The sequence below is a fragment of the Miniopterus natalensis genome, chromosome 7 (genome assembly GCF_054644295.1).
Source record: "Miniopterus natalensis isolate mMinNat1 chromosome 7, mMinNat1.hap1, whole genome shotgun sequence".
NCBI classification, from domain to species: domain Eukaryota; kingdom Metazoa; phylum Chordata; class Mammalia; order Chiroptera; family Miniopteridae; genus Miniopterus; species Miniopterus natalensis.
The window spans coordinates 10387080-10410777 of record NC_142087.1 but is presented as its reverse complement, the minus strand read 5'-3'; the positions used below and the strand labels follow the sequence as shown (position 1 = coordinate 10410777).

The window sequence follows — 23698 nt, the reverse complement described above, 5'->3', positions numbered from 1 at the left end:
GGGTCAGAGACCCTTGGTTTTGGCAATATTGCAGATACCCACTCCTCTTGTCACCTATCAGTCATATGATAGGATTTCCTTGGATTGCAGGTGCTTATAGGAATCTATAATCGTGTTCTTTTCCCCTTATTCTTTCCCCTTTTTTGGTAATACACATTTTTAATGACAGTAAACTGACAGGACCAGTATTAAAAGAAAGTCTTTGGGAAAAGGAAAACTACTACCCTAATCTAATAAATATTTTTATATTCCCACAGTCTTTAGGTATTTTGCATGACTATAACTATTGTGTATACACTATTTTGTATTCTGTATTTTCAATTTAACATCGTCAGAAATATTTCCTGTGTTTCTACATAGTCATAAAGTTATTATTAATGTTTGTATATTTTTGGTTGAGTGATAGACCGACCATTTTTCCCAAAATTGTTCCTCTATAATTGAGTATTTAGGTGGTTTTCAGGTTTTTGTTCTAGGGGATAATATTGTAGTGAATTTCTTTATTCATGTGGCATTTCCCCCTCCCATCTGTCCTTAGTAATTGCCATGCACCATATCCTGTGCTAAGTATTGCAGGTACTAAAGTTATTAAGATATTGTCTGACCTTAAATAATTCATAATTTAAGGAGCAAGTCAGACATTTTAACATCTTAACTGTGTGAATAAAGCACAGTAGAAGGAATGATTGGATATGCCTGCAGAGGGATGTATTGATAGGAGTGGATTTGGTTTCATCATTGAAAAAAGGGAGATGACATTGGAATCTCAGTTTTGAATGAATAGGAATTCTGTGGGTAATGAAGGAGGCTGAGGAGAATCATTCTTGACTTGGATTAGTGAGAGCAAAAGCATGGGAGTGAAATGTTCAGAGCATTGAGTAAATGAGGGGAGTGGTAGGAGATGATGGGGTCACCTTAGCTGTAGTTATGTTAAGCAATACATAATGCTCATGGAATTAATCCTGTATCAGTTTACAGTGCTAAGAGCAGTGCGTGTTCCAGTTTCACTGCACTTGATACTACTGGTTGTCATAATTTAATTTTCCCATTAATCTAATAGGTATATAAAGCATTCAAGTTTGCTTTAATAAGCATTTTTTCTTCTGTGTTTATCATTTGTATTTTTTATTATCTCTTTCTCTTAAAGTAGTGTAGTTTATAGTTGAGCTTCTCTGTTGTGTTTTTTGTTGATGATGTGTGTATAAGAAACATTGGAGGGATGAACACTTTGTGCTCAGATGTATTTTTAATTATGTGGTCGCCCTATTTTACTTATAACCCTGAAAGTATTATCCTAATCACGATGTCATTTTATAGCATCGTGAAATAGGCTTTTTGCATGACAGTTTAGATTAGTGCCTTTTGAAGTTACTTTTTGTTAGTAGTGAGACTATCAATAGCAGATAAAAAGCTATTCCCATTTCAGGGTGTTTGTGTCATCTCCTGGGTGATTTTTTTCTTAAGTTCCTTTCCTCCCTTTGCAACCTTTTCATCCTCTGTCTTCCCTAGTGCATTCTTTTCCTACTCCCAAAGTACATATGTATAGTCTCCTTGCACACTAGGCAGTGAACTTAGAGGCAGGGACCAGCACCTAAGCAGTGTCTTCCCCATAATTGATGCCTAATAAATGGATGTTTAATGATTGAGTGAATGAACTAGTACATGCCTGCAAATATGCTCTGGTTATTTGCCCTTTTTGGAAAGCTTTTGTTCTAATATCTTGCTTGCTGACTTGTATTTCTGCTTTCATGTTAGACATCAAGAAAGTTTGATTCAGATTTTTTACTTCAGTTTCTGAATTCTCCTCCTCTTCCTTGTTATGTCTCGCTACTCTTGTTATAAAATCTACATTAAAAAAACTTTTTATTTTGACCTAATTTTAAGCTTATAGATAATTTGCAAAAATAGTAAAGAGTTTTCATATACTCCTCACTCAGCATCCCCCAAAGTTAACATATTTAAAACCATAGTACAATGATCAAAACCAGGAAATTAACATTTATATACTAGTAACTTACTAAACTACAGACTTAATTCGGATGTCACCAGTTTTTCCACTAATGTCCTTTTTCTGTTCTGGGATCCTATCTAGGATCTCAATTGCATTTAATTGCCATTTTCTTTGTGTTACATGACATTGACATTTTTTTGACTGGTCAGTTATTTTGTAGAATGTCTAACACCTATGTTCTTGAAGGTTGCCAAGCACCCTCTTTAAGGCCAAAGATTCTCTTGACTCATCCATTCTTTTGTCTTCTTTCTTTCAGCACCATTATGTAGACAACTCTTATTTCACTAGCCCTGATTTGGGTTTCGTGTGTTTACTGAACATTCTGGACAGATGTTCTTGTATCACATAATTCTCTGCATTTCTCTGCCTGCCCCACCACCTACCCCCGATTTTGCATTTTAGTCTGGGGTGTCCCTGTTCAGTAGACTTGAAAAAAGCCTTGGAGCAATTTCTCAAAGATGAATGGGCTCAAAGATTGAAAGACAAGGTTCTTTTTCCTCATGGATCATACAAGCTCATAAGCAGATGACTAGTTCCTCTCTCAGGAGTCAAGGTGTTAGGAGTTGAAAATGATTAAGTCACAGTCCTTGCTCTCGTGGAGCTTACAGTGTAGTGGGGGCATCCCACAAATTTAACATCTGATAGTCTGGCTCGCAGTGTCGGTGCTGTTTACAGAGGCATGAACAAGATGCAGTGGCACAGGCAGGAGAGGCTCTGCTGTGGGGAAGTTGGGAAGGCTCTGCAGAGGAGTTGTTTCTTCAGGAGTCTTCTCTTTGTTCCTTTCTATTTCAAGCACCATCATCCTACTTGAGACTTGTGGGACTTGGTTAAATAAGTAGCTTTCTAGTTGGTCTTACTTTTTACCTTTGTGGATCTCATAGTGTAGTTCTTGACACACAGTAAGTGCCCAGTAAATGTTAGCTGTTAATTTTATTGATATGCTATGTCAATCAATAAAAATGTTTTTCTTGAATTCTCCAAAGCTGCCTTAGTACTCCCAAGGTCATTGGTTCCCTTGGAGATTGATGTTTAGAATGCTATAAAAGAAAATGACAACAGTTTGTCACCCACACAAGCCACAGTATGGAACTGCTCTCAATAGATTAAAGCACACCCTATTCTACCACAGTTAGCAGTCACTGATATCAAGAATTATGTCATCAACACAGTAATTCTTTTCTCTAGGTCTCTAAGATCACTTAGATATATCAGTTTTCCTCTTTTCTAGTGAGAGGAATCTCATTTACAAGTTTCTCCTTTCTTTTTCTTCCTTTTCTCCTCCTAAGGTTCCTAAGGAGGTGGTTGGTTTTGGTCTGAGTCTTCTATAGCTGTAGAGAGATTGGAGTTAGGAAAAGGTGTAGCAGGAATTCTCTTACCTTCTCCAGGGTCAGCCATTTGATTCTAGTATTTCAGCTGAATGGTCCAAAACCATTTTATTTTCCATGGAAAATAAAGAGTGACTGATCTGAAAGTGTTGACCTAAACATTCAGACCTCAGCTCCGTTGTGGGTTGGTAAGTACAAACTAGATTATCTTCATCCCAAGTTCATCAAAAGATCTAGTGAAACTACTGTAGTACATTTTCATCTCTTAGCTCATTTTAGATTATCAGTTGCCTGTAAGCAGGTTATCTACTTTGGCTCTTTAGACTTTCCTTTTACTACCTATCAAAGACCAAAGTCATTGGCTGAATGTAGAAGTATTTGAAATCAAGCACAGAATATTGTAATGCTTCTCTGCATGCGGCTGACTGTATTTCAAAGGCAGGTATGGTTGATTATTGAACATTTTGTTTGGCATTACTCATGGTGTGTTCTGTTAATACGTAAAATTGAGGTTTGATTACATTTTTTACTTGAATCCCCCATTTAAGAGCAACTGAGTTTAGAATCACTTTTGGGATCTTTAATAGACTTAAACATTAACACTACATCCGTTCTCTGTTGGTGTATCATATTAGAATGTTATTTTCTTTGCAGCTTTGGATAAAAAGAAAAGAATTGTAGCTATAGTATGTCATGTTATCTTTTACCAGACTCTTTGAACATTAATGCTTCCATGGGACTAGCTAATAGCTTTTCATATTAATGATAAGAGAAACTTGAGCATTTCCAGGTTACATAATTACTGACAGAGAAGCTGAAACATGGAGTGGGGACTCTGCCAGGAATCACTGTGTTGGATGTTGGGCAGGGGAAAGCAGAGGTGCCAGAGCATCAGCAAAATGCTGCAACTCAGCAATAAAAGAGGACGGGAGAAAGGCATTACCGTTGATGAATGGGGGCATAGCTGAAAGACACCCATAAGGAGGTTCTTCTTTCAAAAGGTGATGCGGGTTGTATTGAATTGTCCTAACTCCTCTTTAATCTGGGGTCTTTGGAAAATGTGGTGGTCCTCGTAAACAGATTTTCCAGATAGCTGGAGCTTACAAGTGGAGCAAGATTGCTAGAACGAGAGGGACCTAGAAATGGTTATTCCAGCCTCTTTTTACAGATGGGGAAGGCAGAGCTCAGAGGAAGGTGACTTACCTCAGGATCCCAACTGCTTGGGAGTTGACAATTGAAATAAGGTCAGCTGTGGGGAGGAGGGGAAACCCTAAAATTTTTATATATTTTTTGTAATTACAATGGGAAGCCATTAGGGGTTTTAGGCTGTGGAGTGACACAATATGATTTATGTTTTAAAAGATCGCGGCATCTGCGGAGTGGAGCAGAGATTGTAGGGCAGCAGTCTGGGCTGCTCAGTTGTTCAGGGTGGTGTAGAATTCACCTTTGTGCTGCAAAGGGCTGCAGCTGACAGTTGTCCTCTCCCTAGGATGATTGCTTTCCTGCCTAGGTTGTTTTCAGAATCTCCCAGTTTTAAACATTTAATCTGTGTTCTGGTTTAATCAAGAAGCAACACTATCCGAGTGCCAGCCTTGGCACAGAAAATGTGTGGGCATCGTGCCTTTTGTTGAGCGCCCTGGCCTGGAGAGAATGAAGAAAGCAGCCCCTGGTGGACCTGAGGACAATGCAACTGACCCTCAGCACCTGTAACTTGTAGGAAGCTTTGGAATCTGTAAACTTTATGTGCTTCTGCAAAACAGTTGCAGATGGTCTGGACTGATGATTAAGTATCACTGCTGTTTTGTCCAGATCTGCTGTGGCCATCCTCTCCATGTCCGGTTTTACATTACAGTGGGCGGTTAAAGGGGCACAGCCATTTCTGGTCACTTCCAGGTTATCTTTTTCAGTTGGCTTAGGGAGTAATATCAGTTTCTGCCAGTTGTATAAGTGACTGCAGTGAGCAGTGGCCTGTGAATGGCTACTTTTTGCTTTCAAAATAAAAAAAAAACAAACTTAAAAAGAACTTTCCCTAATGAAAGGGAATAATTGCCTACCTGCCTTTGCCGTCTCTGCTGATTCTCCAGTGGGAGTTCTGCCATCAGACTTGTCAGAGTTGGTTGCCAGAGACTTTGTCTCCTGAGTTAGCACATAGAGATCTGAACTGGCAGAGATAACACAAATTAGCAATGGTACAAACATATCTGCAGAGGAACAGATTTCCTTCTGACCAGAGGTGCCATTAGTGGGCACCACCCTAATTCTCCATGCATCTCTTACCACTGAAGACAGGACTTTTCAGCAAATAAAAAGAATTGTTTAAGTACCACCTGAGTTGGGCAGTTTTTACAAGACTTTAGAGTTTCAAAGGTCCTCAGGCTGCTCATCCTGCCAATGTAAAGTCACTGAGTATTGTCTCTCTGGCTTCTCACTGGAGATCCTTACATCTCTTTCAGTGTAATGAACTTGGGGAGACAGAAATTCTGATTCTTTCACCTCTGTTTTTTTGGCCAAAGATTTCTTTTTCCACCCTCACAGAATTTACAAGGACACAGAAGGTTCAGTGGGGAAAACGAAAAAGAGATGATGTCTGCCTTCTTGCTGATGTGACTTGTGCCAGTGATCGCATGGGGCTTCCATAATGATTGTAAATCACTTTCCACCCTCTTGGAGCCTGTCCTATAATTAGAAGATTAAACATTTTGTTAAATTAATAATTTCCCCCTACCCTCTCTGTGTGCTTCAAACCACCATTAGAGCAAGATGGAAACTGGTTAACTGGTCTGATATTAGGCTTTATGTTCTAGTTGTGATTGTCAGTAAGAGGTGAAGTCTCATTTTAATTAAAAAAGCAATTTTTAGCCATGGTTCACGTTGTGCAAAGCAGAGGCACTTCTGGCTGTGTGAACTTTTGATTGCTAAGTGCAGGGAATATAGCTTTTTCAGGACCATGACACCGAGCCTCACAGAATAATATTGGAGGTAGGTGTGCAGCTGGGCTTGAAATCTTGCTTGTGCATTAATGGCAGGTTTGCCTTTAATTGACAGGTTGTCTTTGTGGGAGAAAGGGGTTACTTATAGGGATGGTATATTTCTGATTTCAAATGAATGAATAGCAGCTCATAGGGGAACTTACAGAAATTGTCATTTTTTAAGTGAAATAATATGTGTTTTCTCCTCCCTATGTCACCCAGCCAAAAGAACAAAACAAAGGGCTGGGAACTATCAGGTATTAAAGCCCTCTGATCCTAAAGGCAACGCTGGGAAGTCAGTGTTCTTATTCCCATTTTATAGATGAGGAAAGGAAGTTCACAGAGGTTTAGTAATTTGCCCAAAGATACCAGGAAGTAGGTGGTAGAATCTTTTTCCTAATAGAGGGCTCTGGTGGGTGGAGGTAGCTTAAAAAAAAGAAATAACCTAGAGAGTAGAATGCAACAGAATGCTACCATTACCCTACCTTGTACTTACCTCAGCATACCATGTATATCATTCTTGTCCAGCACAACACCATGCACTGGTTATCAAAGCCAGGGGAGCAGGATACCTGGTATTAGTTACCAGTACCAGGGGAGGACTCCAAACCTCCTGCCCACTGCATCTTGGTATTGGAGTTGCCAAGGAAAGCAGAGCATGGTCAACACTAGATGGAATAATGCTTTACTCACATAGAGATAAAGCAAAGTCAGCTTCGGTATTGTACAGTGATCCCTTGTGGCTAATGCCCCCACGCTCACTGCAGCCATTTGGCCTATGTGTGCCCCTCTCTTTTGCAGCCGAAGGACCCTGACCTGAAAGGTATTGGTATGCCTGAGGGTCATTGACATACCCGCTTAAGCAGAACAAAGGAACAGGAACACTCCTTGGGCCTGAAACAGGGAAAGATACTCCCAAACAAGGCAGTAAGCCTGGTACAGCCTGTATGAACTCCTTATCTCCTGGTAAGGAAGTATTCCAGGCCCCAGGATCATCTTATGCGGTTGAGTTGGGTTTTGAAAGACTGCAAGTATGAGGCTGCCATTCCCAACATTTCTTTATTGGAATTACTTGATTAAATGTCTTTCTTCCCAGTGGACTTTGTGTTCCTCAAGGGCAGTGACCAGGTCAGTGCCTGATGTACAGTGAATGCTCAGTAAATGCCTCTTGACTGAAGAAAGGAAAGAATGAGGGATGAGTGAGTGAAGCAGTGAATCGCTCACTGATCAGGGGCTGAATTTAGGTTTCTTCTAGGTATCTGATTATGTTGAGACTTAGCACACCTTCTCTTTCTGACTTCTTCTTTCTTGATGGAGAGTGGCCCTAGTCATAGGAAACACTGGACTGGGTGAAACTTGTCTTACATAACAGGAGATGATCTTCATAAAATCTCAGTCCCAATACTGTAGTCACCTGAGAGTTGACTGGCCTTTTTTTTTCTTCAAAGCCTGTGAGTTGTCTCTAACTCCAGAGCAAGAGATGGATTGATGCATTTACTTGCCAAAGGTTTACTGCAAGTCTACTGTGGGCCATAATTGCTCTTTTCTCTTTACCCAGCCTTATAGGAAAAAAATAAGAGCTAATACAAACAACAAGATTAGTTTTTATTTTGTGTTGTTTGTATCTGGCATATCCATTTCTATTTGATTTTTTTTTTTTTTCTTATTTAACACTTATTAAGTACTTTTTCTGGGTTAGGCACTTCACTAAGAGGACTTTCCCAAGGATGAGACAGTGGGGATTTGCTCAAAGTCACACACTACAGTAGCAGCAGACTTCGGTGTCTGACTATGAAAGTCCATTTTCTTCTCACTGTCGTGCTCCCCTATTAATGGGACTGGCTTAGAATCATTTTCTTATGTGCTTTAGTGGAACACACATGGGTTTCTAAAAGGGAAAGTAATAGAGCTGCTAAGTTTAGGTAGCTATGGGAAACAGATCTGTAGTAAGGAGAAACTCATTAAGGCAAGATGATTTCCCAGTCACATGGTGGTAGTATGAGCCAGAGTAGGGGAAAGAGCCAGAGCTTTAGGCTTAGAGTGACTGGCAGTGTTTCTGTCTCCACTATTTTCTAGCTCTTTGACCTTAGGCAATTCGCTGAGTGAGCCACCTGAGCCTTGATTTCCTCACTTGAAGAAACAGGGAATGGAATTAGCAGGATTAAAAAGATAATGAAATACGTAGTTGCTGGTACATGATAGGCACACAGTTAATGGTAATTATTATTATATAGCTTGGATAACCACTTGGGGAGGAAGCTGTAGAAGGAATTCTTTATGCTTTCTATAAACCCTGTGATTCTCTGACTTCAGTGCCTTCCAAGAAGCTCTTTGTGAGAAGTTCTTTGTGATTTTGCCTATTGAGGCCCATCCTGGATTACTTACTTATGCAGCATGGTTTAAAAAGAGGTGACTGGCAGAATTCCCTTGTGTACAGGGTTTTTCAGCCAGTGTGTCTCTGTGTTTGTTGGTATGTTTACCAGGATTCTCAAGTTTCTGAGTAATTTCAGTCTGAGACAAGTGAGTAGGATTGCTGTCAGGCTGCTTTAACACAGGTGTTATAAACAAGATTAAGAGGTTCTTGAAAAGATATCGTGGAGCTCTGGGGCTAGCTTTCTGGAGTCATTCTAAATTGACAGCTAATGGGTAGGCTGCTTTGATGGCTCTCTCTGAGTTGGTGACTAACTAGAGATTCATCCACAGGGGAAACCTGCTTATGAAAATTCACTTTCCTTTATCAGAAAGTGAAGCTATTATAACATGCAATAATGTCTTTGCATCATGTAAAAAACCAGTTGCCATTGCACTGTTTAAAGATGCCTTTGTTTAAGGCAGCCAGTTCCTAAGGGTTTTTTGATAACACACAAGCCTGCCCAGCTTCAAATCTTTAAAGGGCGGGAGATGATTCAAGACAGTTAATTAATTAATTAATTAATTTGTTTAAGACACTTATTTAAATACATATTTTTATTGATTTCAGAGAGAAGAAGGGAGAGGGAGGGAGAGTTGAAACATCAATGATGAGAGAGAGTCATTGATCGGCTGCCTCCTGCACGCCCCCAACTGGGGATTTAGCTCGCAACCTGGGCATGTGCCCTGACCAGGAATCGAACTGCCATCTCCTGGATCCTAGGTCGATGCTCAGCGCTGAGCCACACCTGGCTGGGCAAGATACTTATTTAATTATCTTAACCCTTAGTAGAGTTTCTTCCTGCCCAGCAAGATATATGTTTTGCCTTATCTGGTCTACTAGGTGCTATTGATAGGAAATTGAGTATCCTAAAGTGTTCTTGAAGTGAGTAGTTATTAGTTTAAAATTACTTTTAAGTCAGTTTTATAGCCTTCCTGACAGAGCATTGTAGGGGTGGGGATAGAACTTGTAGGGGAATTTGTAGGTGGGCAGGCATTTTGATCATAACTCCATGTGGCCAGTGGTCCAAGTTCTGTTTGCCATGTGGGGGAAATATTTCTGACTCTAAGAATAACTCATTCACCATCCTTGTCTTTATTGGGAATGGAGGTATTTCGGTAACTTCAGGGTTTGTAAAGCTTCTAGAAGTAGTAAAATCTTTGAGTTGAGGATAATAAATTGCATCTTAGACAAAAGCAGACATGAAACCATTTCTTTTCATTGTTTTTGATGGACTAATCAACAGGCATGTATTGAGGCCATAACACCAGATACTTTAGACAAGCTGAGAGACAGGTATATCAGCCCTCAAGTGCTGGGAAGTATCTCATAATCCCATGCTATGTTTTCAGGCTCTAGAGTATTATCCATAATGTTGAAAAATATTCTTTTTAACAAGATACTCAAGGTAAAGTTTCACGTGAGTTCTGTCTTCCCTGAAATAAATGTGGCAGCTATTATTGTAACAGACTTATGTGGATAAGTTTTAAGCTTTAAAAGAAATAAGGGTAATAGTTAATGTCCTCCTAGACTCCTGAGATCAAAACCATGTCATTGCCATTAAAGAATTAATGAATAACTGTGAAAGAGCTAAATTTTGTAAATGAATAAAATGATTCGTGTCTCACTTATGATCTGGTTCTCACTTATTCAGACCACTCATTCCCCCTTCTCATTTTTTCAAGTCATCTTTACTGTTCTCTTTTATTTTCTGTCTTCCTGCTAGTATGCACCCTTCCCCTAACTATTCCTCTGAAAGAGAAGTGCAGTTTTGCATCTTGGTGATGACCTCAGAGGCAACTTATAGAAAAAGTAATTAAAGATTTCCTTGCACCACTTTAGTCTTAATGAAATTGTCCATTGCTAGAGGCAATACTCCACTGTCTGGAGGCTTCTCTTTCAGCATAATTATATGTAACAGGTGTGACATATAACTTGCAAAACCACTGTGTGCGGCCGCTGGTTGCTGAATGGATACATTGCCCCCCCCCCCAACCTCTGTGATGTACACTTAAAATGTATATAACCTTTGTGTCACTCTGAATAAAAAATGAATTTCTTGTATCTGAGATTTCGTTTAAAACAGCAAATAATTTAAAATAGCTTTGCCACTTTAATTTGTTATTTAATGTTTAAAGATTCAGCATGGACTGATGTTAATGGTAGGTCCCCCTGGGCTCAGTGTGGGTTCACCAAATGATCTGGGGGAGGAAGTTTTCACTGAAATCTCCAAATAGACAGACACTAAGCTCTTCTGGACAGGGAACTTCCAAGTGAGCAGGGAGCAACTACAGAAAGGAGTTTTCCTGGCTGAAGGCATGGGCAGAAAAGTAGCAGGAGTTTTAATGTTGGTTGAAAGATGATGACAGCAGGGAGAATGATGCAAATTATGCCTTTGCGATGATTGTTTTTGAGGTTGTAACTAAGGAAAGGGGTCTGGAGGTTGTGTATCCTGCTACAAAAGTGAGAGAGATTTCAGACCCATTTCTGTGGCTTCAGGCTCAAGTCTGTTCACTTCCTTGAGTCTTAGTTTATTCATCTGTCGATTATGAGGTTGTGCTGATATTCTTTGTCTGAATCTGAATTTTACTGTTCCTACTCTCTGAATATTGGTGCCACCATTACAAAATTTACTAAGCTGTATATGGGGTGGGCAAAAGTAGGTTTACAGTTGTAATATAAGTAATACAATAATTAATAAACTATAATACAAGAATGAACTTTCACACACTCACAACTGTAAACCTACTTTTGCCCACCCTTATATAGAATGTAGCCCAGAGTGGCATGGGATGATTAAATATAAATAACAGTCTCTTCAATAAATGGGGATGGGGAAATTGGACAGCTCTATGCAAAAGAACGAAACTGGACCACTATCTCATACCATACACTAAAATTTACACAAAATGGATTAAAGAGAACGCAAGACTTGAAATCATAAAACTCCTAGAAGAAAACATATGTGGTAAGCTTCTTGACAAAGATCTTAGTGATGATTTTTAAAATCTGACACCAAAGCAAAAGCAGCAAAACCAAAAATAAACAAGTGAAACTACATCAAATTATTACTTTTAATCCTCACCCGAGGGTATTTTTTCCATTGCTTTTCAGAGAGAGTGGATGGGGGAGAGAGAGAGGGAAAGAGAAAGAGAAAGAGAGAACCATCGATGTGGAGAGACACATAGATTAGCTGCCCCCCGCACTCGCCCTGACCGGAGCCGGGGATCGAGCCTGCAACTGAGGTACATGCCCTTGGCTTGAATCAAACCCTGGATCTTTTAGTCCACAGTCTGATACTCTGACCACTGAGCCAAACTGGCTAGGGTGAAACTACATTAAATTAAAAAGCTTCTGCATTGCTGGACTGGCGTTGCTCGGTGGTTGAGCATTGACCTAGGATCTAGGAGATCAAGGTTCGACTCCCAGTCAGGGCAGGTGCCTGGGTTTCCGGCTTGATTCTCAGTAGGGTGCGTGTAGGAGGCAGCTGATCAATGACCCTCTCATCATTGATGTTTCTATCTATCTCTCTCCCTCTCACTTCCTCTCTCTGAAGATATATTTAAAATAAATAAATAAAAGTAAAAAATAAATAAAAAAGCTTCTGCACAACAAAGGACACCATCAAACCTACTGAATGGAAGAAGATATTTGCAAATCATGTATCTTTTAAGGGGCTAATATCCAAAATATATAAAGAGCTTATGCAACTCAATAGCAAACAGATTAATTGACCATATATGTGTGGGTTTATTTCTGTTCTATTGATCTATGTGTCTGTTTTTGTGTCAGTACCATACTGTTTTAATTATGATAGCTGTGTAATATAGTTTGAAATCAGGGAGTGTGAAGCCTTCAGCTTTATTCTTCTTTCTCAAGATTGCTTTGGTTATTTGGAGTCTTTCATGTACATTTTCCTGATTTCTAATTAGATTGGGTCCCTTTTTATATGCTTATGGATGATTCAGTATTTTTTCTTTTTTGATTATAATTGTGATTATATTCTTTGTCAAAAGTTGATTTCAAGTAATTCTAAAAGCCTTTTGTATATATATAGGACTTTGCAGCTAGCAGTCATTAAGATAAATTGAATCCTAGGCTCTGGTTTTTTTTCAAAGTGCTTTATCTTATATAATCTTACTTCCCTTATCTTACTAACGACAGTCCTGTGAGGTAACAGAGAAAGGGCAGAACATTTTTATAAATAAGTCATCTTTATAAATGACTTCCCTAAGGTCATGTGACTCCTAAGTGATTCACTAGAACCCTGATTTTTCTGATTATTGGTCTGTTGTTCTTTGCATTGTACTATGTTGCTCTCTTTAGATCAGTGTAATTCTGTTGTTACTGTTTTTGGACTGATGTCTAATATTCCCTCCAACACCTAATAGAGTGATGTTCAGGTTCTATTAGCTCAGTAAACACTTCCTGAGTGAATGAATGAATGATAATGGTTCTGGCAGAGCTGACAAAACATTCATAAGTCTCCTAAAATGGAGGTAGTTTATTTCTAAATTTTACCAGTGCCTCTGTTAGCCTTGATAAATAAAGAAACCGAATCAATATTCAGCTTTCTGATACAGCTGCAGAATTAATCAGAGAAGATGTCAAGGTAAATCATAGATGCTAAAGTATAGTTTGTACTTCTAAAAAAGAAACCTACACACCCTTTGGAGGTGATATGAATATATATTCAGGCTTTAACAAGGAGTAAGAATTTTTTTGGTAGGAAAAATTGATTAAGTAGAATCTTCATGACTAGTAATTTAAATCATAAATCACATCCATGTTACTTATCAGTGAATCAGATTACAAATCATAAGTGATTTTAATTTCTGATACATTGATTCCACCCCTCCTCCCCATTGTGGACGTTGATAAAACCCACATTTTTCAATAATTATTGTGGCCTCAGTACCTGTAATTTTTTAAATTGGGAATTAAATAAATGAGGCTTTAAGATTTTGAGGAATTTTTGGCATGTGGTTTTTCTCCCAGAAAAACTGGAATAAATTACCATGATTCATTGTTGTTGTTTTTGTTTTTTGTTTTTTTTATGCCTTAAGTCTTGTAAAGGCGTAATATATAGTTTTATATAATATCTGAAATTTTTGCTAGGATATTTCTTAAAAATATGATTATAATGCCTTACATTGGTATAGCACTTTATAGTTTTCACAGGGCCCCTTTACCATCTCATCAGTTCTTTGAGGTGGGTAGAATATTCTGTGTCTGATGACTTTGATCCCTAGTTATGAACTTTGGCTGATGGTAGTTGTATTAGAGATTGTGAGCTTTTTTCAGTTCTGGTGCCTTAAGCAAATTTGCAAGGGATCCCTGATGTTAACTTTGGCAGATTTCATGCCTGCAAATATTGATTGAGCTAGAAGTCCTAGTTGTAAAATGTCACCAGTGAATGTGCAGCCAGCAAAGGCAAGGGGAAACTCATTACTGCAGCTCATCTGTAACTTCTGGGTCAGGCCAGTCACTACCATTTGGTAAAAATTAATGTTTGAAAACTCCCTTTTATACTGACAAAATGTAATCAGGCAAGGTTAACAGCAGATGATTCTGAGCATTTTGAATTGGCTAGATCAATTCTCCTACAGACTTGGGTTTGTGACATTCCATAGGTCTGATTATCTTTTTTTTTTTAAAATGTATCTTTATTGATTTCAGAGAAAGGAAGGGAGGGGGAGAGAGAGAGATAGAAACGTCAATGATGAGAGAGTCATTGATTGAGCCCGCAACCCTGGCATGTGCCCTGACTGGGAATCGAACCCCGATTGTCTGGATCCTAGGTCAATGCTCAACCGCTGAGCCACGCCCGGCCGGGCAGGTCTGATTATCTTAAGAAGCATCAGAAAGCTTTAAAATTATGAAATCCACAGATAATGGCAGGAAGGAATTTAATTATGTATGTACCTCCCTTTCTCCTCTGTTGCATTCCCTCCTCCTCATATGTTGAAAGTGTTTATTCTGAGAAAAGGCAATGAGAGAGGAAGAAATTGGGTTACTCTCCTGAAATAATCTGAAGATTTTATTTTATTATTATTTTTTAATGTGAGAGTGAAACTAACCTGTTTTGTATTGCTTTAAAGTGAAAGATTAGGACCAGAGAAGAAAATTATAAGTTTAAAGGTTTCTCCTCAATTTAATGAACTGAGTGATCCAAAGAGGGAAGGGGCACAATTTAGGGAAGAGGTTAAGTTTCTGTTCTCTGGAAATGTTTGGAAGCCCCAGCTTGTGTGCAGCAGAGATGATTTAAAGGGATTCATACCTCAGATAGGTGATTGGGTCAGATCAGGAGTTCCTAAAGTCTGAAATGTCTCAGGTGCCTCAGAACTACTGCAGGCGGGTGTGAATCCAGAGGTACACAAGAATTTTCTGTAGAATGAATCTGTCTCTCAACATCTCTCTCAAAATCAGTATCTCCTTCTCCCCTCTCATAAATGTGGGCATTAAAAACACAAATTCAGTGAAAAGTGTTACCAAATAGATAGTAATGTATTTCTTTGTTGTCATTGTGTCTTTTTCTCAATCATTGGATACTGAAAAGTACAGCAGGAGGTGGGGTCTGTCAAATATTTTGACAGTAAAAAAGGACCCTCATTTTAAAATCTATGAATGGTAAGCACCCTTTTCAATCCTGAGGTTTTTTTTTACTTTGAATTAGGTGTTTCAAAGAGGTAGAAAGCTACATGTATTGTTTTGGGCCACACTGTGTTTGCACTTTGAATCATTGCCCTTTATGTGCATACATACATATATTCATAAATGTCTGTGTGAAAATGGTTATTGTCTCTAGTTTATAGATTGAGAAAACTCAAGAGAGGGTAAGTTCCTTTCCAGGGCTGCTAAGTAGATGGACCAGATTTGAATTTAGGAAAATTAACTCCAAAACTCATTCTTCATGCCAGGATATCAGCATTGCAAACAGGTCAGGAATGACTAGTTAGTGTGGGGGAGAAGGGGAAGGACTGTGTTGGGAATTAGAAGCCTTGTATATTATTGGTCACCACAGACAGGTTGCTTAAACCCACTGAGCTCAGATTTCCCTATGTTTATAAAAAGAGGGATAAACTATATTATCTTTTCAGTTCAGATTTCTGAGTCTTTATCATTGATTGATATTTAGGAAATACCTCTTCATGCCCCCACTTGGAAGGCCCTTCTGAAGTTGTCTGAGTTTCTTAGTCCTAGGTAAAGAATTCCTGGTTTATTATATGATTATAGAAGATTTACTTTGACTTTTTCTATTTCCTTAATAGAATTGAACATATTTTTCTTCCATTAATGTGAAAGTACATTTTATGAAAATTACCCCCTTTCTTAGCCAGGTAACTTGGAATATTGAGCTGTATTAGATGTTACCCCCACCATACACGTCTACAGTGTTATATCCTGGTACAAATGTGCTCTTCACATTAATAATTGCACTGTGTGTTTTCATAATTTATCATAATGATACCATTATTGCTTATTATAGAAGTCCCACCCCCAAGTCTAATTGAGGTCGAGACAGACCATAAATGTGATAATATAGATTGCATGCTTAGAGGAAATAGAGTTGGTTTCATAGTGGAGTTTTAATTTAGGATTCGTTCTGGTGATGTAGCCTCTTCCTATGGTACATTACTTTGAGCCCAATATAACTGCATGTTCCCACAGCCCCTCATTATAGCTACAGCTTCTCGCTGCTTTTTAATTAAAAAAAAAAAAAAAAATAGGGAGAGAGGGAAAAATGAAACCTAAAGCTTAGGTTGGATATTGTCTAGGTACGCAGGGAGTATGCTAGGCAGATTGCTTATTTAATTTTTTAACTCTTTCAAAGATTTCATATAACTGTCTTGATTTCTATTGCCAGGGGATGGATGATATATATACAGGGATGGACAAAAGTTGGCTTACAGTTGTGAGTACATGAAACACAGAGTTTATTCTTGTATTGTTATATATTAATTATTGTATATTTGTATTACAACTTAAACTTACTTTTGCCCACCCCTGTGTGTGTATGTGTGTGTGTGTGTATATGTGCATATATCTACATACATATAAATAAAATCATCACACTCACACACAATAGGCTTCAAGAGTTTGGGGAAGTAAAGGCATCTTATATATATAATCTTGGAGTTTACTATAAGCTTTGAGCAAGTGGGAATCCTTTATGTGTCCCAGAGAGGCTACCAGCTGTGTGATTGGGTGGTAACAATGCTTAGTGAGCTTTTATACCGCTCACCACCTGTTGGGAGTAAGGCAGGGAATGTAGAATATTGTAACAATTCTTAAAGGCCAATGCTCTGGCACATCGGAAGTTGAGTTACTCATTTTCTCCTCTAGTCCTGTGGGCAGCAGAAGCAGAGACATGACTTTATTAAGAACAGTTTCCTTTGTCATTCCTTCATCTTGAGGGATTCCGTATACCTTTCAGATACCCAAACAAATTAATCTCCAAAGGTGACTAGTAAGAATTGCTTAATCCTTTTGGGATTGGTTGTGTAAGACACAAGGAGAGTGTGGGCCTGAGCTGTTGACCTCTGACAGGCTGTGAGGGTTAAATTCCCTCTCTAGATTCACAGCCCTCTGGCTCTTCTGCAGTGAAATCAGTTTGAGGGCTCTGAGGCTCTTCCCCACTTACACATTCTTGCTTTCTTTTGTATAACTGATCACTCTCTCAGTGGTGAATATTGGTAAATATAATCTAGAAGTTTATTTCTGGGTCAGGGTATTGTTAGCTTCACAATTTTTAGTGGGGACTTTTCACAAACAGGACTTCAGCTTTATATGAGTCCCGATTTCATTCGGTGTTGCTGGAAAGACAATTCTGTCTTGTCTTTATTAGGGAACAGGAACCCCTTGGGTGAAAATCCCCTAACCCTGTGCTAGCCACTAGCTGCATATGGCTGTTGGGCCCACAAAATGGGGCTCCATCTCTGTGGAAATACACCATAAGTATAAAATATGTCTATAAAATTCCAAAGACTTAATATGAATAAAAAGAATTACTAAATATCACATTAGTAATTTTTTATACATGCTGAAATGATAATATTTTGGACATACTGCGTTAAATAAAATATATTATTAAAATTAATTTCACTTGTTTCTTTTTATTTTTTAAAATGTGGCTACTAAAAAATTTAAAGTTACACCTGTAGTTTGCATTATATTTTGATTGGACAGACCTAGACTGCAAAGCAGTGTTTGTCTTATTTACACTTACGTCTGCAGTCCCCAGCAGTGTCTTATACATAGTTAATAAATATTTGTTAAAGAAATGATTCCTAATCTTTATTATTCAGAGTGGTCAAATATCAGAGATGAGTAGGAACTTCTCTATTTGTAGTGTTAGTATCTGAAAAAGAGACAGTTGAGGGTTGAGATGAGAAGTAAAGAACAGAAGTTCTGAAAATTTTGCCTTGGGAGAGAAAAGTGCTGAAATAAAATGTATCAGTGCCTTTGAACGGCTTACCCATCTGTTGGAGAGGGAAGTGGTATGTTGCTGAAGGAGCCGTATCAGAGCATCCTAATGGGCTCTGCTCTCCTCTGCTGAGTTGTCCTAAGAGGAGCTGACGCTGAGTACCCTGTATGAGAGAGAAGGGAGTTGGAGAAACAGTTGGAGAACCTAAAGGCTGCCCTCTTAGGGGTGTGTGCTTAGACTCTTCATAAAGATTAACAAAGGTGTTCTAGTCTCAAGACTCCACACTGGCCCTGTGTGTCCCTGTGTCCCCATTTAGACATTACCCTAATGGAAGCCTGGGACTGCTACTGGGCCAGCTGATTACTTGAGGACCCTTCAAGCCTTGGAATTCTTTAACAAATTATTTGTTGAATGAATGGTTTAACAAATATTACTTTAACTCAGCCAAGGTCTTGTGTGACTTATATTTATGGATGTATGTTCTTGCTTGAAAGCCCCTCAGATCTGTCTCAGTCAGGGCCTTGGAATCAGGGAAGATTAGCAAACTGCCCAGAGATCAGGTTCAATTTTTAGAAGGCACCGGGTTGTCTTTGTAAGAGTTTATTGAAGGGTCCCAGGCATCCTTTCTTCCTGCTTATGAAATAGAACTGTTAACTACTACTCTTCCCCAGTGATGTAGTGAAGATTAAAATAGGTGCTTTAAGTTCTGCAGAAGGAAAGTGCTATTTCAGTAGAAATTACTAGAGGTAAAAATGAGACTCCTCCAACCTCTGAAATGCTAAAGAAGTGGATTGGAAGATGTACTCTAAAGAGACATGGCCAGTGTTCTTTCTATTTTGCATCTCTTAACTGTGGCAGTACTTAGCTTTCTCCTTTTAATTATGGTCCACTACCCTTTCTCTCTGCCCTCAGTGATAAACAATACAGAAATCTCCTTTCTGGGGAGAACCATGGAACTCATGCTTTGACTTGGCTGCAGCAGCAGGCTCATGCTAATTAGAATCACAGCAGGACTTGTTTTATGAGCCTGAAAGAATTAGTACTCCCAGGGGCTGAAGTTCCTTACCTGCTGGGGAGCTACAGATTTCTAGTTTGGAGCCTGCTCTCTTTTAGGATCAAGCTACCTTTCCTTGCCCTTCTCACATGAAAACTGCCACCTTATTTTCTTGTCCATGTTTACTGGCATGTTGATTTCTTTTTTCTTTTTCTTTCTTTCTTTTTTAAAGTAATGATGACAATGGTTTTTTGTAATTTTTGTGTTTATGAAAATAGGACGTGATCATATGAAATTACAATCTATCTCAGGGAGACTAGGAACAGTGAAAAATAGCAGGTGGTTCCCTGCAAACCAAATTGTCTAATGTGAGTTTTCTAAGCAATGTCATATGCTTAAACTTATTGAAGCACCTGGTATGCGGAACCAGCAGGGTACATGCCTATAGCGGGGGATGACTTTGCACCACTGGGATAGTGGAGTTCAGTAACAGTGTGGGTGATAAGTCACGACAAGATGTGTAACAAATATAATATAAACTTGTCTATTATTACCAAACAACTTAGCAAGCTGGTAATGTGACTTTTTTTTTGGTTTGGAAATAACATACTACACCACACTTACCGTAAGTTGGTTATTATAATAGATAAAGAAAAATTTATTTGAGGAGCCTAATGCAGATGTTTTATGTTGGGGAAGACAGAATCATGTGGATTACTTCATAGTAAACATTTTTATATTTGTTTAGCACTGTTAATAGTTTAGAGTTCTTTCACCTTTTGCTACAAACTTCCAGTTATAAGATGAACAAGTTCTAGGGATCTAATATATAGCAGCATCTATAGTTGACAATTCTGTATTGTACACTTGAAAGTTGCTAAGAGAGTAGTTCTTAAATGTTCCAAAAAGGTAATTATGTGAGGTGATGGAGGTGTTAACTAACCTTATTGTGGTAATCATTTTGCAGTATGTATTTCAATCAAATCATCATGTTGTACACCTTAAATTTACACAATGCTATATGTCATTTAATACTCAGTAAAGCTGGAAAAATATAAAATAAATGGTAAACACACACACACAAGTATCCGTTTGATGTTCATAGGGAAAAGGGTTACAATCTCCATTTGCAGATGAAGAAACCAAGGCTTAGAGAAGTTACACGAGATGCCCAAAGTTGTACCAGCAATAACACGAACTGAATGGAGACATCGGACTGTTCAATGTCTAGTGCAGTGCTATTTCTCCTCAACTATGAAGGCCATTTCAGTAGTGCCCTCTTTTATTCCAATTTAATGGAAAGCAACTGTAAGAACTCCATGAATTGCAGTGTTAAAGGCAAAATGAAGTCTCAGCAATACAGTGGAAAGAGTCCAGGATTCAAGGTCAGGAAGTGCCAATTCTGTTTTTGGTGCTACTGCTGGTTTTGTGACCTCGGGTAATATTTGACCTTTGGGCCTTACTCTACTCTCCTGTAAAGTAGGAATTTGGAGTGCCATAGACCTTGGAAGTTACTTGTGAGTGACTATAATCTTTCTTAGACATAAAACTATGCGTTAAGGGATTGGTGTTGGGGATTATATGTATTAAAGTCACCTACAAGGGCCGGGCTGGTTGTGGCTTGGTGGTTGAGCATTGACCCATGAACGAAGAAGTCATTGGTTCGATTCCCGGTCAGGGCGTGTCCCTGGATTGCTGGCTTGATCCCCAGTAGGGGGCGAGTATGAGGCAGTTGATCAATGGTTCTATTTCTCTATCCTTCCCCCTTCCTCTCTCTCTAAAAAATCAATGAAAACATATTTTTTTAAAAGTCTCCTACAAGGTAGTTGCGCCTAACTCGGTGTCCCCATCTCAAAGTGTCTCTGTTCCCTATGATTTCTATATGCATAGGAACTTTTGCGAAGTGGTAAAACTTTGCAATACTGAATAAATTCTGTAAAAGAAAAAAAAAGCCAAATTTATAGGTGACTTTAATCATGTATTTATAGAATCATTAAGTGTCTGAAAAATACCACTTAGCTTTAATCAATTTTGTGGCAGAAATTGTATGCTGTGGTGCTTTTCAGTTGGAGAATTCTTGAAAGTATTAGGATATTTGCTCTGTATGGCCTTCTGCATCTTTTCCAACTCTAAAATCGTGTGTTTATTTTTTCTCTTTCTTAGCCCAACAGGGGCACAAAACGTCCCCGGGATGATGAAGAGGAAGAGCTGAAAATGCGTCGGAAACAAGCTGGCACTCGAGAACGTGGCCGATTTCGGGAAGAGGAAATGACTGTGGTGGAAGAAGCAGATGATGACAAAAAAAGGCTGCTTCAGATTATTGACAGAGAGGGCGAGGAGGAAGAGGAAGAGGTAAGGCGGCTGAAGTGCACGGGTTGCTGAGACGGCTGGTCCTCACCGTCTCTCTAGACATGTAATTTTGACCAAATACATAATTTCTCTGACCTCTCTAGCTTAATCTGTAAAATGGGGTTAAGAATACTTATTTCACAGTGTGGACATGAAGGTTAAGTGGGATAATGGAGTTGGGAAATCATTTTGCAAAGTGTAAAGAACATTATAGATAGAGTTTTAAAATTATTCTGGATTATGTGTTATAATCAAGGCCTAGGCACTGAACTGTTGGGGCTATTGGTATTGACCGAGGAGGGCCAGGGAGGCTTTCTAGACCATACTGAGGACACATTGAAAGTGCTTCCGTTTTTGAACGTAGTTAATAGTCTTCGAAAGAAGAGTAGGTCTGTATCAAACACGTGGAAGATGGGCTTTTGAGGAAGTTGAAATGGCATTAGCAAAGCAGCAAAAGTGGAGAAGTTCAGGGGGAGCAGAGGTATTAGGTATTTAGGTGTTACTGAAAAATACAGTTTAGGGAAAGAGATACCTTTCTGTTGCTGTCCTCAGGATTCCTTAGGCCTTGGTGCTCATTCCTGCCTCTGTATCTCTTTCTGTGCCCTCTGCTGGAACGCTCTTCTTGCCCTAATGAAGAACCACCCTTTGCATGGCTGTTTTTTTCTCATTCAGGTCTCAGTTCTGATGTTTCCTCCTCAGAGAAGTCTTTCCTGTCTCATTCTGTATTCTCTTACCGCTTTATTCTGCATATTGTCTTCACAGCACTTATCCTGATCCAAAGTTTGTTTGTTTTGCTCATTTGTTGTCCCCTCCCAGCCTCCCATGAAAACAGGGACTGGCTCTGTTTTTTGTTCACAGCTCAGAGCGCTCAGAGCAATGCCTAGCTCTTGGTAGACCTTTAATAAATATTTATTGAATGAATAAATGAGCGAAGCTGAAAAGGGTAGAGGTAAAATATCAGCGATTAAAATGACCATGCCTTTGTGTCTTTTTAAATTCTTTAGTGTTAACTTGTATGTTATTTCACTCTGGCATTTTGTTCAATATGAATTATGGAAATAGATTCTTAAGAGCCAGCTGTTTTTTGGTTCCCTCAAAGACATGATGCTAAGTTTGGATTTAAAAAATGAAGCTGGAGTGTGAATCTAAGAGGAAAAAAAAAAAGATTCATATTTCACAAAGGTCTTTACCATGTTATGACAATAACTCCTGTTAGCGTTTATATCAGAGCTAATTTAGGGGACTGCCCCTAAAAGATGGTGACACCTTGGAAATATGTGGTGGAAGATAGTCCCAAATTTCCTCTCTGAGGGCAGAAGCCCTGCTAGGCTTTTAGACAGTGTGTATAGCCCGTTTTCCCTCTCTCACTCCCTTCTTACTAGCTTCTGCTCAATCTCTTAGCTCTGCAGCAGCAGTTAATTGGCAGGTATAATTCCTGTGTAGGGCAAGGCTGGTACTGGAGAATTAGGTAGGAGCTGTCATGGGTAAGTGGTTTCTAGCCTGAGAGACAGGAATGTAACGTGGGACCAGCCCTTCTGTTAAGGGACAGGGAAAAAGAGATCGCTTTGTAAAAATGACACATGGAAGGCTACAAGCTCAGGAGTTATTTTCTCACTGCCACCAAAGTCCCATTTGATGAAAAGCAAGTGATGTTTGCCCCTGTAAAGTCACGTGAACTTGTAAAATATTATTGTCCTTTTTGTGCTACATCACCAGCATTCATCTTTCTGAAATCTCCCTCTGGTTTCTGACGTTGAGCTATTGGAGATACTGCTGCGGCTGATGACTAAGACTGATAATTCAGTTTTCCCCCAGTGCTGGAGAGAAATTAAAAGAGGGAAGGCCAAACCCTGGAGAGGCTAAGACTGGGAATCTTACAGGAGCTGTATTAACACTAATATGTTGTTTTTCTACGGCGTGGGCAAGATGCTAACCAAAGGAAAGAAGAGTAGTGGATATTGAGGTTGCTTGACTTAACTCTTTCCTAGAAATTTGGATTGTTTTAGTTAAATCCTTGTGGTGTGTTGGATACATCATGCCTATTACTAATAGTAAGAACACCAACTTACATTAATATAGTGTCATATAGTTTATAAAACAATTTTATGTGCCTCATCTCTTTAGAACATCTCTGTGACCTTAGAAGATACAGGTAATATTTCTTGCCTCCCCCTCTCCCTTTCTCTCTCCTTTTCTTCCTTCTTTCAACAGAT

General features: G+C 38.9%; 1 protein-coding gene across 1 annotated transcript in view; it reads left to right on the top strand.

Annotated features, from left to right (window-relative positions):
• CTNNBL1 (catenin beta like 1) overlaps positions 1–23698 on the top strand; it is a 133747-nt gene that overhangs the window by 4710 nt on the left and 105339 nt on the right. The window contains exon 2 of the mRNA XM_087818737.1: positions 21300–21488. Coding sequence (XP_087674863.1) covers positions 21300–21488 — 189 coding nt within the window. The remainder of the gene's footprint in view (positions 1–21299; positions 21489–23698) is intronic.